Source organism: Borostomias antarcticus (assembly GCF_949987555.1).
Source record: "Borostomias antarcticus genome assembly, chromosome: 15".
NCBI classification, from domain to species: Eukaryota; Metazoa; Chordata; class Actinopteri; order Stomiiformes; family Stomiidae; genus Borostomias; species Borostomias antarcticus.
In genome coordinates, this window is record NC_140248.1 from 24963166 (window position 1) to 24978165 (window position 15000).

Genomic DNA, 15000 nt, shown 5'->3' on the forward strand with positions numbered 1-15000 from the left:
CACCCTCCCAGCCCCTCCCTCCACCCTCCACCCTCCCAGCCCCGCCCCCCACCCCTCCCAGCCCCGCCCCCACCCCTCCCAGCCCCACCCTCCGCCCTCCCAGCCCCGCCCTCCACCCTCCCTGCCCCTCCCTCCACCCTCCCAGCCCCGCCCCCACCCTCCCACCCTCCCAGCCCCGCCCTCCACCCTCCCAGCCCCGCCCCCGCCCCCACCCCTCCCAGCCCCGCCCTCCACCCTCCCAGCCCCGCCCCCCACCCTACCAGCCACGCCCTCCACCCCTCCCAGCCCCGCCCTCCACCCTCCCAGCCCCGCCCTCCACCCTACCAGCCCCGCCCCACCCCTCCCAGCCCCGCCCTCCACCCCTCCACCCTCCCAGCCCCGCCCTCCACCCTCCCAGCCCCGCCCTCCACCCTCCCAGCCCCGCCCTCCACCCTGCCAGCCCCGCCCCCCACCCCTCCCAGCCCCGCCCTCCACCCCTCCACCCTCCCAGCCCCCCCCCCCCCCCCTCCGGCTCCACCCTGGCAGTGATGAAGGACCCTGGGATGCCGGACATGGAGCTAGAACCCTCACCCCGGGAGTAACGGGTCCATTTCACAACCTGAGGGCCAATACCTCAAAGACCCAGGACACACGTGACCCAACCTGCTGAGACTCAGATCACAGCCTAGAGACCTGAAGAGGCTACGGAGACTGTCCCAAGAACAAGACGCATGGGGGCAGTCATTCCCACGTCTACATACTGCTAGTATATTGCACTTCCTGTCCTGAACACGGCTCCCTGAGCAAACGCCTCCAGACACGGCATTCTGGGATGCAGCCAATCAAGTCACTGAAATATGTATACTCTGGGCGTGATCTCGCAGGTCATGAACTCTGCATTATTTATTGTGTCATGACAAAAAATGGATGGTTTAACACCAAACCCATTGCAACGCTACTTGTTTGACTACTGTATGTTTAATTCAAGGTTCTGTTCTTACTTTTGCCTAAACATGATGCAATGGATGGATATTGAAGTGCTGCAGTAGAGTGATCAGTCTAATAGCTTCACTAATGCTACAGGGTTTGGTTTTCATGAACCATCGTCGTTCAAACCTGTTAGTGATTTTAACTAATTCGTCATATTAAACTGGTAAATAAGGAGGTAAATAAAACATGTTATGTCATCACTGTGGGTCCATCATTGTGGTTTGTTTTGTATTAACAAAGAGAGCATGGTTCCATATTGATATGATATGAGTCCAGTCTAGGAGCATCAGCTCTAGATATGATATGTCCAGTCTAGGAGCACTAGCTCTAGACAGCTTACTGTAACACAAACATAGTTTTTGAGGGAGGTGTTTGGGGTGGTGCAGGAATGTGAATGTGGTTTTTCAGGATAGAACCTGGGGGAGGGGAGGTGCAAACACAGCTCACAGGATGTTCCTGTCTGTCAAACACAGCTCACAGGATGTTCCTGCCTGTCAAACACAGCTCACAGGATGTTCCTGTCTGTCAAACACAGCTCACAGGATGTTCCTGTCTGTCAAACACAGCTCACAGGATGTTCCTGTCTGTCAAACACAGCTCACAGGATGTTCCTGTCTGTCAAACACAGCTCACAGGATGTTCCTGTCTTTCAAACACAGCTCACAGGATGTTCCTGTCTGTCAAACACAGCTCACAGGATGTTCCTGTCTGTCAAACACAGCTCACAGGATGTTCCTGTCTGTCTTCTTTACTTAAACAGGGGGACTCTCTTTCTCAATTGAGCCCTGTGTACATATTACTATCGAAGACAGATACATGAAAAGTACTAGAAAAGGTGCTCAGAGAGCACAGACCTTCGCCCCTGAATGCATTTAGTGGCTCTGTGCCAAAATTGATTGGGTTCTAAATTGGTCCGTGCTCCACCCCTCCACCCCTCCACCCCTCCACCCCTCCACCGCTCCACCCCTCCACCCCTCCACCCCTCCACCCCTCCACCGCTCCACCCCTCCACCCCTCCACCCCTCCACCCCTCCACCCCTCCACCCCTCCACCGAGTTTCATGAAAAGCAGTCTGGTAGTTTTTGTGTAATCCTGGTTCAATAAATGTTCAGAGGTGAATGGACCTGTGATTTGCTGGGGGAGGTAAAAGGACTGGAGGTGAATGGGTGGCTGTATTCGGCCGGCTCTGTGGCGCCCCCCTCTGGTCATTGCAGTGCACTCCGGGCTCTCCCCCCACACACCCAAGTCCAAACCCTGTGTCTCTAGTGTTTTAAGGAAAATCAACACACATTTGACTTGTAAAAGAGCAATGGGGTGAAGCATTATCCAGAGCCAACCAATTATTTAATTTTGAAACAATTAAAAATGTGTACATTTCAAAGGAAGTCAGATCACTCTTAAATGTACTTTGAAAATAGTATTTGACACTGAATGTCCAGTATTGTCTTTGTACAATTGCAAGACTGCAGTTAGATGTCATAGTGCAGATTTCCATCACCTGTACTTCATGGCCTTGTCCACTAGAGGGCGCAGAAGAACAGGGAAGACAGGGATAAGGAAATGATGGAATGCAAGTTCAAGTTTGTATTGATATCCACACAGTCAGTGCAGGCTCAAGTCCATGGGCATAACAGGGCCATTAACATAATAGGATATATATAATTACAATAATATTACATGGAACAATAACAGTATTTAAATTGCAGCATTTAACAGAAAGCAAAGGTATGGGTGAAATATGTATATCAAACATATAAAACATACACTATAAATGTCAAACTTTAAAATAGTATCATACAATTTAACATTGTCATCATAAAAACACTAATATAATATACATAGCATAAAACAATCTTCAAACCATGTAAAACTACACATTTCCATTTACAGAGCGTCGCCATCTAGTGTCTCAAGTATGCATTACCCAAGTGTTTCCTTAATTGTTTTTTGAACATATATGTATGTGTCATGGTTCTAATGTGTGTTGGTAGTAGGTTCCATGACCTCATGGTTCTAATGTGTGTTGGTAGTAGGTTCCATGACCTCATGGTTCTGTATCTCCAGTGCATGTATAAGGTGACCCGCTCATCCTGTGGGATGTGGAACCTCTTCAGGCACTTAAAGAACCGTTCCTTATTCCTCCTCACCGTTGTGGGGGCCTGTCCGCCCCTCAGGAGGCCTCTTTGAGCCGCCAGGCCCAGGGTCTTCACTGACTGATAGGTCTTCACTGACTGATAGGTCTTCACAGACTGGTGGGTCTTCACAGACCGGTGGGTCTTCACAGACTGGTAGGTCTTCACAGACTGGTAGGTCTTCACAGACTGGTGGGTCTTCACAGACTGGTAGGTCTTCACAGACTGGTAGGTCTTCACAGACTGGTAGGTCTTCACAGACCGGTAGGTCTTCACAGACCGATAGGTCTTCACAGACTGGTGGGTCTTCACAGACTGGTAGGTCTTCACAGACCGGTAGGTCTTCACAGACTGGTGGGTCTTCACAGACTGATAGGTCTTCACAGACCGGTAGTGGTGGACGCTCCTGTCCCTCCGGCCAGTCACAAAACTACACAGCCAGGCTGTCGGAGCTCATCTGTCCCACACCCATCTGGACCAGCTGATCCGCTGTGATGGGGAGTCTGTCCCACACCCATCTGGACCAGCTGATCCGTTGTGATGGGGAGTCTGTCCCACACCTATCTGGACCAGCTGATCTGTTGTGATGGGGAGTCTGTCCCACACCCATCTGGACCAGCTGATCCGTTGTGATGGGGCGTGTGGTCAGTTTTGATAAAGGCCTTAGAGATGTTGGTGGCTAGGAGGGTTGTCACTCGATGGGTGGCCAGCCTGCTTGTGACCCAGTCTATGAGACTAACGAGGGCATTGGTTCATGATGGTCCTGGCCTGCTGGGGGGTAGGTTTGGTTCATGATGGTCCTGCCCTGCTGGGGGGGAGGTTTGGTGTGATGTCATGCGTTCACCCAGGACGATAGCATCCTCTCTGGAAATAAACAATAAAATGATTCTGAGAGGATGCTATTGTTCCAGACAGGCCCCATCACTTCACCAATAGTGCTCTCAAAGCTAGCAAACTTGAAATATTTAATTATATTATTATTATTTATTTTGTAAGGTGGATTTTTTTTTTTTACGTGTGGAGTTGAACTTGAAATTTGGATGGATTTGTAGTCATATCACCCCCCCCCACACCCCCAGCCACCCCCCTCCACTCCTGCAATTAGAGTGATTGGAGTAATGAAGTAATTGGAGTATTGAGAGTAATTGGAGTAATGAGAGTAATCGGAGTAATGAAGTAATTGGAGTAATGAAGTAATTGGAGTAATGAGAGTAATTGGAGGGTCCTTGTGAAGTAGAAGGGTGGTGGAGAGGACAGGGGGACGGACGTTTCCTCAGGAAGACGCATCATCATCTTCTACAATACGGACCAGTCAGGAAGCAGCAGAACCAGAGTGCTCTCCTGAGCCAGAGCGGAGACAGACACACTCACACACACTCACACACACTCCCACACACGCCTACATACACGCATAAACGCAGCCACACATCCATCCAACACCCAGCGGGATGACATTGCTCTGAGACGCTGTGCTCTAACCTCACAAGGTAAGAGGCTTCCATACAATGACTGTATAATGAGGCTTCCATACAATGACTGTATAATGATGGTGGGGGGTCATAGTATACTCTGGATAACGTGACGTTCACGTTCCAATTTAACTTGGTGATAGTTTTCATGGTTGTCATGTTTGGTCTGAAATGCATTGGATTGTGTCGACTTTTGCCGGTTAAATCATCTATGGCTTTTTTCCATGTCTACGCACATGTCTTTTTAGACTTTCGTACTATTAGGTTTTGCATGAAAATATGTTCAGAATTTGTTTTACACAAATCAAAAAATGGTGAACTTCAGGTGAGTTAATTTGTTGCACCACACTTGGGCACTAGAACATGCCTCTATTTTGTAGACAGATTTGCTACACTTTGAAAGACACATAATACACATTACATTTCCTTTGGTAAGGAAAATGTAACTTTAGTGTGCTCTGTGGTATGAATCAGAGCACTGCTAGTGTGAATCAGAGCACTGCTAGTGTGAATCAGAGTAATGCTAGTGTGAATCAGAGTATTGTTAGTGTGAATCAGAGTAATGCTAGTGTGAATCAGAGGACTGTTAGTGCGAATCAGAGTATTGTTAGTATGAATCAGAGTATTGTTAGTGTGAATCAGAGGACTGTTAGTGTGAATCAGAGCACTGCTAGTGTGAATCAGAGTAATGCTAGTGTGAATCAGAGGACTGTTAGTGTGAATCAGAGTATTGTTAGTGTGAATCAGAGTAATGCTAGTGTGAATCAGAGTATTGCTAGTGTGAATCAGAGTATTGTTAGTGTGAATCAGAGTATTGTTATTGTGAATCAGAGTATTGTTAGTGTGAATCAGAGTATTGTTAGTGTGAATCAGAGTATTGTTAGTGTGAATCAGAGTATTGTTAGTGTGAATCAGAGTATTGTTAGTGTGAATCAGAGTATTGTTAGTGTGAATCAGAGTATTGTTAGTGTGAATCAGAGTATTGTTAGTGTGAATCAGAGTATTGCTAGTGTGAATCAGAGTATTGTTAGTGTGAATCAGAGTATTGCTAGAGGACAAAAATGCTGTTGAATCTTGAGGAAGTTCTTCAGATTGACGTTCACATAGTCTCCTTTGTTGGAAAGGAAATCATAAAAACATCATGTGCTCGCTAACAATTCAAGGTGCCGACTGCACAGAACACTCAGTACTCAGTTGTACAAACAATGGTCTCATTACTCTGACATGTCTGGTGTTTGTGTGCAGGTCACACAGACATGAACCTCTTCTATAAAACGTCTATCTGATCAACCTTGAGGTCCCAGTAGTCATAAAATCACATGTATGAACGGATAGCAAGTCCCTCGTTTCATAATGGCTGACCAACTCAGAGAAGTCATGCAGTCCAACCCAGGCTGCAGAACTGGGATAATACAATTCATAAACCTATTATTCTGATGTCTTTGGATTTGTAGAAAAAAAGAGAAATAAGTTGATAATGCTGACGATCATCATGTCCACTTTCCTGACCTTTTTGCGAAGCCATGTGAAAATATATGAAAGTAAAAGAAATGTTGATGAAGGTGTGATATTACCCTGCTTCTTAGCGTCTACGCGTTTCGCAACCCAGTTTAGCGATAACACCATTGAGTTTAGGGTCAAGGAAAACCCTAACCCCTAACCTTAACCCTAACCTTAACCCTCACCCTAACCCTACACCTGACCCTCACCCTAACCCTAACCTTAACCCTAATCCTAACCCTAACCCTAACCCTAACCTTAACCCTAAACTCTATGGTGTTCTTGCTAAACTGGGTTGTGAAAAGTAATCTCGCTGCTGCTTCCTGTAGCAAAACATTTAGAAATAGCAGTGATTGGATTAAAGATAGTTTTCACAAGCCCTGTGAGTCCAAGCTGGTCAGTAGCCTGGTGATCCCCAAACACCCGCCTGAAACCACACATTCCTTTACCCTGAGCCTGGGCAGGAATGTGAAGGGATTCAATCAGAACATTAAATATCAAGTTGTTGAGAAGAACACAATAGTAGGAACAAGTGTTAAGTGTTGTGAAACAAACAAATGTACACTAGACACACACCACTTCACTGCAAACCTTTCCTCAACACAATACATCCATGTTTTATTTGGGCCTGCACCTTGGTATTAGTTACTGGTCCAGTGAGTGAGTCTCTTTCACACGTTGAGGATTGTATGAAGGCAATATTAGGTAAAGACTTGAATAACGACTAATTGCAACCATTGTTCCTGTTCCTATAATATATTGATCATGTATTCTGCAGACCAGGGAAGGTTTTCTACTCATTCTGGTTTTAGTTTTAATCCACTTCATCAGCCAGCTCTGTCTAAATGACCTGGTTATCTCTAATAGTGTTTCTATACCCATGCTCAGTTCCAACAAACCTTTATTTAAAGTCATGGGGAAAATGAGGTTTCCCTCATTTCCAATGCCGACGAGCTCACAAGCAAACACACACATCAACAACAAGCAATTTACAACAATAATACAATTAAAATCAATAATACAATTAAGATCAATAATACAATTAAGATCAATAATACAATTAAGATCAATAATACAATTAAGATCAATAATACAATTAAGATCCAAAACTGTTCCAACAGAGCCGTGTTTTGTCTTGCAGTATTGAAGCGCTGAGAGCGAGTCATGCCGATCCTGAAGAAGCTTCCGGGCCGGTCCAAGAGCTGCCATGACTTCCCCAGGATGACCGGCGAGCTGATCCTGCCCGGCCTGGACCTGGACCTCAACCCCTTCACGGAGGTGGACCTGACGGAGGAGAGGAGTGGTGGGGAGGCGGGTCTCATCATGGGGGAGGGCGGGGGGAAGCCCCAGCTCTGGACCACCAGCGACGGGGAGGAGGAGGAGAACGAGGTGAACGCGGAGAAGCACGGGGCCGGGACCCCCAGAGCGAGGCCCCTGAGGGGAACGCTGGAGCGCATCTGCGGGGTGTCGCCCCTCAAGACGCTGGGGAAGCTGGGGAAGGGGCTGCGTATGTCGGGGCGCAGCGTGTGGGGGGCCAGCGCCGCCCTGCGAGGCTCCACGGACCCCCACGGACCCCCGCCAGAGAAGGAGAAGAGGAAGGGGCTTTGCAGGAGCTCCGAGGAAATCATGACCTTGCTCCGGTGAGCAGGAAGGGGGGGGTCAGACCTGGACTTACACAAACAAACACCGTCTGGGAACAATTTGTTTATTTCAATTTTAATATTTTACTCACTTTATTATTCCCAATGCTCACATTTGAATGCTTTTTGCACGTACATTTGTGATAGAAGCACATGGTAATCTTAGGGACACTATCAAACAGACCTACTGCCAAGCTGCAACCAGATTACAGAAATGTCCACAATAATAATATGACTACTTCTCAGTGGCTTATGTTTTACAGTATAACAGCCTGTTTAGGTTTGGAACTCATTTTGCTTGCCAATGCTATGTTGTTAGTGTTGAGCAAATGGGAGTGTTCAAATCGGAGACGGTTTTCTTTATGTAGCCAGGGTTCTGCGGCCAGGGTTCTGCGGCCAGGGTTCTGCGGCCAGGGTTCACCCATGAGGAAGTCCCACATTCCACCACTTTGCCCTCTCATGCATACAATCTTATCAGAAGCATTCTGGGAGCGCCCCGGTAGCTCAATGGGCTGGGGGGAATCAGGGGCCACGCTCTTTGCTGCAGGTCTTCCCCTCTCTCCCTCTCTCTCTCTCTCCCTCTCTCTCTCTCTCCCTCTCCCTCTCTCTCTCTCTCTCTCTCTCTCCCTCTCTCTCTCTCTCTCTCTTGTGCCTTTCCTGTCTGTGACCTACACTATCCTATCATAATAAAGCAGAATGCCCTAAAAAATATCTTTAAAAAAAGAAGAAGAAGCATTCTATGTGATATCTAGTCTAGTGTCCGTCTAAGCTGGCATAGCGGCTGATCTGAGGTGTGTAAGTGGTGGTCGACAGTGTGAAGGGTTGAGTTGACTCTTTATTCATAGTGTGAAGGGTTGGAGTTGACTCTTTATTCATAGTGTGAAGGGTTGGAGTTGACTCTTTATTCATAGTGTGAGGGTGGAGTTGACTCTTTATTCATAGTGTGAGGGGTTGGAGTTGACTCTTTATTCATAGTGTGAAGGGGTGGAGTTGACTCTTTATTCATAGTGTGAGGGTGGAGTTGACTCTTTATTCATAGTGTGAAGGGGTGGAGTTGACTCTTTATTCATAGTGTGAGGGTGGAGTTGACTCTTTATTCATAGTGTGAGGGGTTGGAGTTGACTCTTTATTCATAGTGTGAAGGGTTGGAGTTGACTCTTTATTCATAGTGTAAAGGGTTGGAGTTGACTCTTTATTCGTAGTGTGAAGGGGTGGAGTTGACTCTTTATTCATAGTGTGAGGGTGGAGTTGACTCTTTATTCATAGTGTGAAGGGGTGGAGTTGACTCTTTATTCATAGTGTGAGGGTGGAGTTGACTCTTTATTCATAGTGTGAGGGTGGAGTTGACTCTTTATTCATAGTGTGAAGGGGTGGAGTTGACTCTTTATTCATAGTGTGAAGGGGTGGAGTTGACTCTTTATTCATAGTGTGAGGGTGGAGTTGACTCTTTATTCATAGTGTGAGGGTGGAGTTGACTCTTTATTCATAGTGTGAGGGTGGAGTTGACTCTTTATTCATAGTGTGAGGGTGGAGTTGACTCTTTATTCATAGTGTGAAGGGGTGGAGTTGACTCTTTATTCATAGTGTGAGGGTGGAGTTGACTCTTTATTCATAGTGTGAAGGGGTGGAGTTGACTCTTTATTCATAGTGTGAGGGTGGAGTTGACTCTTTATTCATAGTGTGAAGGGGTGGAGTTGACTCTTTATTCATAATGTGAAGGGGTGGAGTTGACTCTTTATTCATAGTGTGAGGGTGGAGTTGACTCTTTATTCATAGTGTGAGGGTGGAGTTGACTCTTTATTCATAGTGTGAGGGTGGAGTTGACTCTTTATTCATAGTGTGAAGGGGTGGAGTTGACTCTTTGTTCATAGTGTGAAGGGGTGGAGTTGACTCTTTATTCATAGTGTGAAGGGATGGAGTTGACTCTTTATTCATAGTGTGAGGGTGGAGTTGACTCTTTATTCATAGTGTGAAGGGGTGGAGTTGACTCTTTATTCATAGTGTGAGGGTGGAGTTGACTCTTTATTCATAGTGTGAGGGTGGAGTTGACTCTTTATTCATAGTGTGAAGGGGTGGAGTTGACTCTTTATTCATAATGTGAAGGGGTGGAGTTGACTCTTTATTCATAGTGTGAGGGTGGAGTTGACTCCTTATTCATAGTGTGAAGGGGTGGAGTTGACTCTTTATTCATAGTGTGAAGGGGTGGAGTTGACTCTTTATTCATAATGTGAAGGGGTGGAGTTGACTCTTTATTCATAGTGTGAGGGTGGAGTTGACTCTTTATTCATAGTGTGAGGGTGGAGTTGACTCTTTATTCATAGTGTGAGGGTGGAGTTGACTCTTTATTCATAGTGTGAAGGGGTGGAGTTGACTCTTTATTCATAGTGTGAGGGTGGAGTTGACTCTTTATTCATAGTGTGAGGGTGGAGTTGACTCTTTATTCATAGTGTGAAGGGGTGGAGTTGACTCTTTATTCATAGTGTGAAGGGTTGGAGTTGACTCTTTATTCATAGTGTGAAGGGGTGGAGTTGACTCTTTATTCATAATGTGAAGGGGTGGAGTTGACTCTTTATTCATAGTGTGAAGGGGTGGAGTTGACTCTTTATTCATAGTGTGAGGGTGGAGTTGACTCTTTATTCATAGTGTGAAGGGGTGGAGTTGACTCTTTATTCATAGTGTGAAGGGGTGGAGTTGACTCTTTATTCATAATGTGAAGGGGTGGAGTTGACTCTTTATTCATAGTGTGAGGGTGGAGTTGACTCTTTATTCATAGTGTGAGGGTGGAGTTGACTCTTTATTCATAGTGTGAGGGGTTGGAGTTGACTCTTTATTCATAGTGTGAAGGGTTGGAGTTGACTCTTTATTCATAGTGTAAAGGGTTGGAGTTGACTCTTTATTCATAGTGTGAAGGGGTGGAGTTGACTCTTTATTCATAGTGTGAGGGTGGAGTTGACTCTTTATTCATAGTGTGAAGGGGTGGAGTTGACTCTTTATTCATAGTGTGAGGGTGGAGTTGACTCTTTATTCATAGTGTGAAGGGTTGGAGTTGACTCTTTATTCATAGTGTGAAGGGTTGGAGTTGACTCTTTATTCATAGTGTGAAGGGGTGGAGTTGACTCTTTATTCATAGTGTGAGGGTGGAGTTGACTCTTTATTCATAGTGTGAAGGGGTGGAGTTGACTCTTTATTCATAGTGTGAGGGTGGAGTTGACTCTTTATTCATAGTGTGAAGGGGTGGAGTTGACTCTTTATTCATAGTGTGAGGGTGGAGTTGACTCTTTATTCATAGTGTGAAGGGGTGGAGTTGACTCTTTATTCATAGTGTGAAGGGTTGGAGTTGACTCTTTATTAATAGTGTGAAGGGTTGGAGTTGACTCTTTATTCATAGTGTGAAGGGGTGGAGTTGACTCTTTATTCATAGTGTGAGGGTGGAGTTGACTCTTTATTCATAGTGTGAAGGGGTGGAGTTGACTCTTTATTCATAGTGTGAAGGGGTGGAGTTGACTCTTTATTCATAGTGTGAGGGTGGAGTTGACTCTTTATTCATAGTGTGAGGGTGGAGTTGACTCTTTATTCATAGTGTGAGGGTGGAGTTGACTCTGTATTCATAGTGTGAAGGGGTGGAGTTGACACTTTATTCATAGTGTGAAGGGGTGCAGTTGACTCTTTATTCATACTGTGAGGGTGGAGTTGACTCTTTATTCATAGTGTGAAGGGGTGGAGTTGACTCTTTATTCATAGTGTGAGGGTGGAGTTGACTCTTTATTCATAGTGTGAAGGGGTGGAGTTGACTCTTTATTCATAGTGTGAGGGTGGAGTTGACTCTTTATTCATAGTGTGAAGGGGTGGAGTTGACTCTTTATTCATAGTGTGAGGGTGGAGTTGACTCTTTATTCATAGTGTGAGGGTGGAGTTGACTCTTTATTCATAGTGTGAAGGGGTGGAGTTGACTCTTTATTCATAGTGTGAAGGGGGGGAGTTGACTCTTTATTCATAGTGTGAAGTGGTGGAGTTGACTCTTTATTCATAGTGTGAAGGGGTGGAGTTGACTCTTTATTCATAGTGTGAGGGTGGAGTTGAATCTTTATTCATAGTGTGAAGGGGTGGAGTTGACTCTTTATTCATAGTGTGAAGGGGTGGAGTTGACTCTTTATTCATAGTGTGAGGGTGGAGTTGACTCTTTGTGGTTGCAGGTTTGCCGGCCGGCGTAGGGAGGTGCGCAGAGAGAGCCTGCCCTGCGGGGACCTGAGCGCCGACAGCGAGGCGGAGTCACGCCGAAGACCCTCCTTCCTCCGGATGGTCAACCTGAGCATGCTGAAGAGAGAGTCCCTGTCGGACCGCGTCTCCCAGGAGACCGAGGAGGAGGTGGCGGAGGAGGAGCCAGTGGTCAAACCCAGGGAGCCACTCTCAGGTAGATTACAGACGCGTAAACGAAGCCAATAAGAATTCAATCTGACGTGAAATATTTTTTCCCCCACTAAACCAACCTATCAGGGCTCTTCATTTAGCTCATGATTGGTGCCAGGGGCGGGGATCCTGGGGGGGTCAGGGGGGACATGCCCCCCCCAATATTTGAGATCATTAAAATTGTCCCCCTCCCCCCAATATTTAGATTGGGGTAGTGGCATTCAAATGACCATACGGCTGCGTAGGAAGATGTCCCCCCAAAAAATACTATTTCAATGTAAATGTCCCCCCAAAGTTGGATACAGATCCCCGCCACTGATTGGTGCAACCGACCCAGGTAACTTTTATAGAAGTTTACTAAGAACTTTGGCACTTCCTGTTCCACTCCAGTCCCAGAATGCTCTCTGATGAACTGTGAAAGGTCCCCAGACCCCCTGAGTCATTGAGTTCAATCAGCAACAGACTATGAAAGCAGGATATGACTTCACTTCCTGCTACTGCCAAGATCCCCTCCGATAGAGCCGCTGTTCGCGCTGCCCCATAGCGATGACTGGGGAGGGTAGTCTACAGCAGAACCTGCGCCATAGCGATGACTGGGGAGGGTAGTCTACAGCAGAACCTGCGCCATAGCGATGACTGGGGAGGGTAGTCTACAGCAGAACCTGCCCCATAGCGATGACTGGGGAGGGTAGTCTACAGCAGAACCTGCCCCATAGCGATGACTGGGGAGGGTAGTCTACAGCAGAACCTGCCCCATAGCGATGACTGGGGAGGGTAGTCTACAGCAGAACCTGCGCCCAGCTACTAAGCTAGGCTGCTTACTGACGAGGATCATGTACAGGTGTACGTGGGCGTGGTTAACCCTAAGACCCAATCCTTGGTGCACGTTACATGCTTACTTACACCATGTCCGTTTTACACCACTCTCCATTAGCAGCACCCTCTACTTAACTCTCATCTATCTATCTATCTATCTATCTATCTATCTATCTATCTATCTATCTATCTATCTATCTATCTATCTATCTATCTATCTATCTATCTATCTATCTATCTATCTATCTATCTATCTATCTATCTATCTATCTATCTATCTATCTATCACTATCTATAGTAAATGGAGGACATGTTTGTTTTGACCGTCTCTCCCTCAGTGCTGGAGATCCTCCAGCTGGTGAACCACAGGGACCTCCTCCTGGCCGACACACACATCCAGGAGCTGGAGCGTGAGTGCGAGCTGCTCTCCTTCCTGCCCGGCACCCCCGCCCAGACCCCCAGCGCCCCCCCTACGCCCCCGGACGACCCCGCCGGCCCCAACGCCTCGCTGGACTCCGGCCGGCGGAAGGCCAAGGACGTGGAGCTGCTGTACGAGGCCCTGCAGAAGGAGATGTGGGACGTGGTCAGGGAGTCCCTCCGCCAGCCGTCCGCCGGGCCCAACCTGGGCCTGGTGGTCCTGGTCATCCAGCAGGAGGAGCAGGCGGACGCCGCCCGGGCCCTGAGGGAGGAGGCCAGGCCCGGGCCCCAGGCCCAAGGGGACGGCGGCGGCCCCCAGACCCACAACCAGGCCGGCCGGCGGCCCCGGCAGCTGAAGCTGAAGTGGAGGCAGGCGGTGGGGGAGGCGGCGGACTGGAGCCTGCCTCAGCAGGTGGACACCCAGGCCGGCCAGCTGGCCTCCTACCTGGAGCGCCTGAGGGGCCGCATGGTGGACGACCTGGACGCGGCGCGGAGGAACGTGGTGGCCATCTACCCCGAGGAGTTCGCAGCCTTCCAGGTGTACATGCAGAGTTACCACCGGGCCGTGGCGCGGCGCCTGCGCACCATCACCTGCTGCCCGCTGCAGATCACCGACGTCTACGCGCTGCTGGACTGGTTCTACAACATCTACAACAGGTCAGTCTGACGGGACGGCGCCGCCGGGGCTATACAGGACATTACATTACATTACATTACAGTACAGTACATTACAGTACATTACATTACAGTACAGTACATTACATTACAGTACAGTACAGTACAGTACATTACATTACATTACATTACAGTACATTACAGTACATTACATTACAGTACAGTACAGTACAGTACAGTACAGTACAGTACAGTACAGTACATTACTTTACAGTACAGTCATTTAGCAGGCGCTTTTATCCAAAGCGACTAATAATAATTGCATTTAAAGTAGGAAAGCCAATGGACTACTACTTGCCAGAACACACAAGTGCATCTCCTTTCTAAAACAAGTGACTAAGGACACTGGCACTGTGTTAATAACCGGGGCTGATAACAACTCTGACAAGATGGCGAAAGCAAACTGTACTGTGTAAACTTGAAAATGAGAGTTTCACAATATCTAATACAGACGAGGAATCTTGAAATGGAAGGAGGAGCACCAAGCGTTTTGTTTGTGTTTACTCTCCTGTCATTCCTCTGGCAGGGACGTCCTCGGCACCATCGGCACGGCGATGTCCATCAACTACGCCCCCCTGGAGCCCCTCCTGGCCCAGGACACCGTGGACCGACTGGAGCAGGACTGCCTCAACATCGTCGGGGTAAAAACACACTATACTCCCTCAACATCATACTACACTCTCTCAACATCATACTACACTCTCTCAACATCATACTACACTCCCTCAACATCATACTACACTCTCTCAACATCATACTACACTCTCTCAACATCATACTACACTCTCAACATCACACTACACTCTCTCAACATCATACTACACTCTCTCAACATCATACTACACTCTCTCAACATCATACTACACTCTCTCAACATCATACTACACTCTCTCAACATCATACTACACTCTCTCAACATTACACTCCCTCAACATCATACTACACTCTCTCAACATCATACTACACTCTCTCAAC

General features: G+C 47.3%; 1 protein-coding gene across 1 annotated transcript in view; it reads left to right on the plus strand.

Annotated features, from left to right (window-relative positions):
* Positions 1 to 7234: 7234 nt before the first annotated feature.
* The window catches only part of exoc3l2a (exocyst complex component 3-like 2a), a gene marked incomplete at both ends in the record, with an annotated part of 17342 nt that continues 9576 nt past the window's right edge, over positions 7235 to 15000 (plus strand). The window contains 4 exons of the mRNA XM_084450414.1: positions 7235 to 7710; positions 11904 to 12121; positions 13272 to 14007; positions 14552 to 14666. Of these exons, the coding sequence (XP_084306540.1) occupies positions 7235 to 7710; positions 11904 to 12121; positions 13272 to 14007; positions 14552 to 14666 (1545 nt within the window). The remainder of the gene's footprint in view (positions 7711 to 11903; positions 12122 to 13271; positions 14008 to 14551; positions 14667 to 15000) is intronic.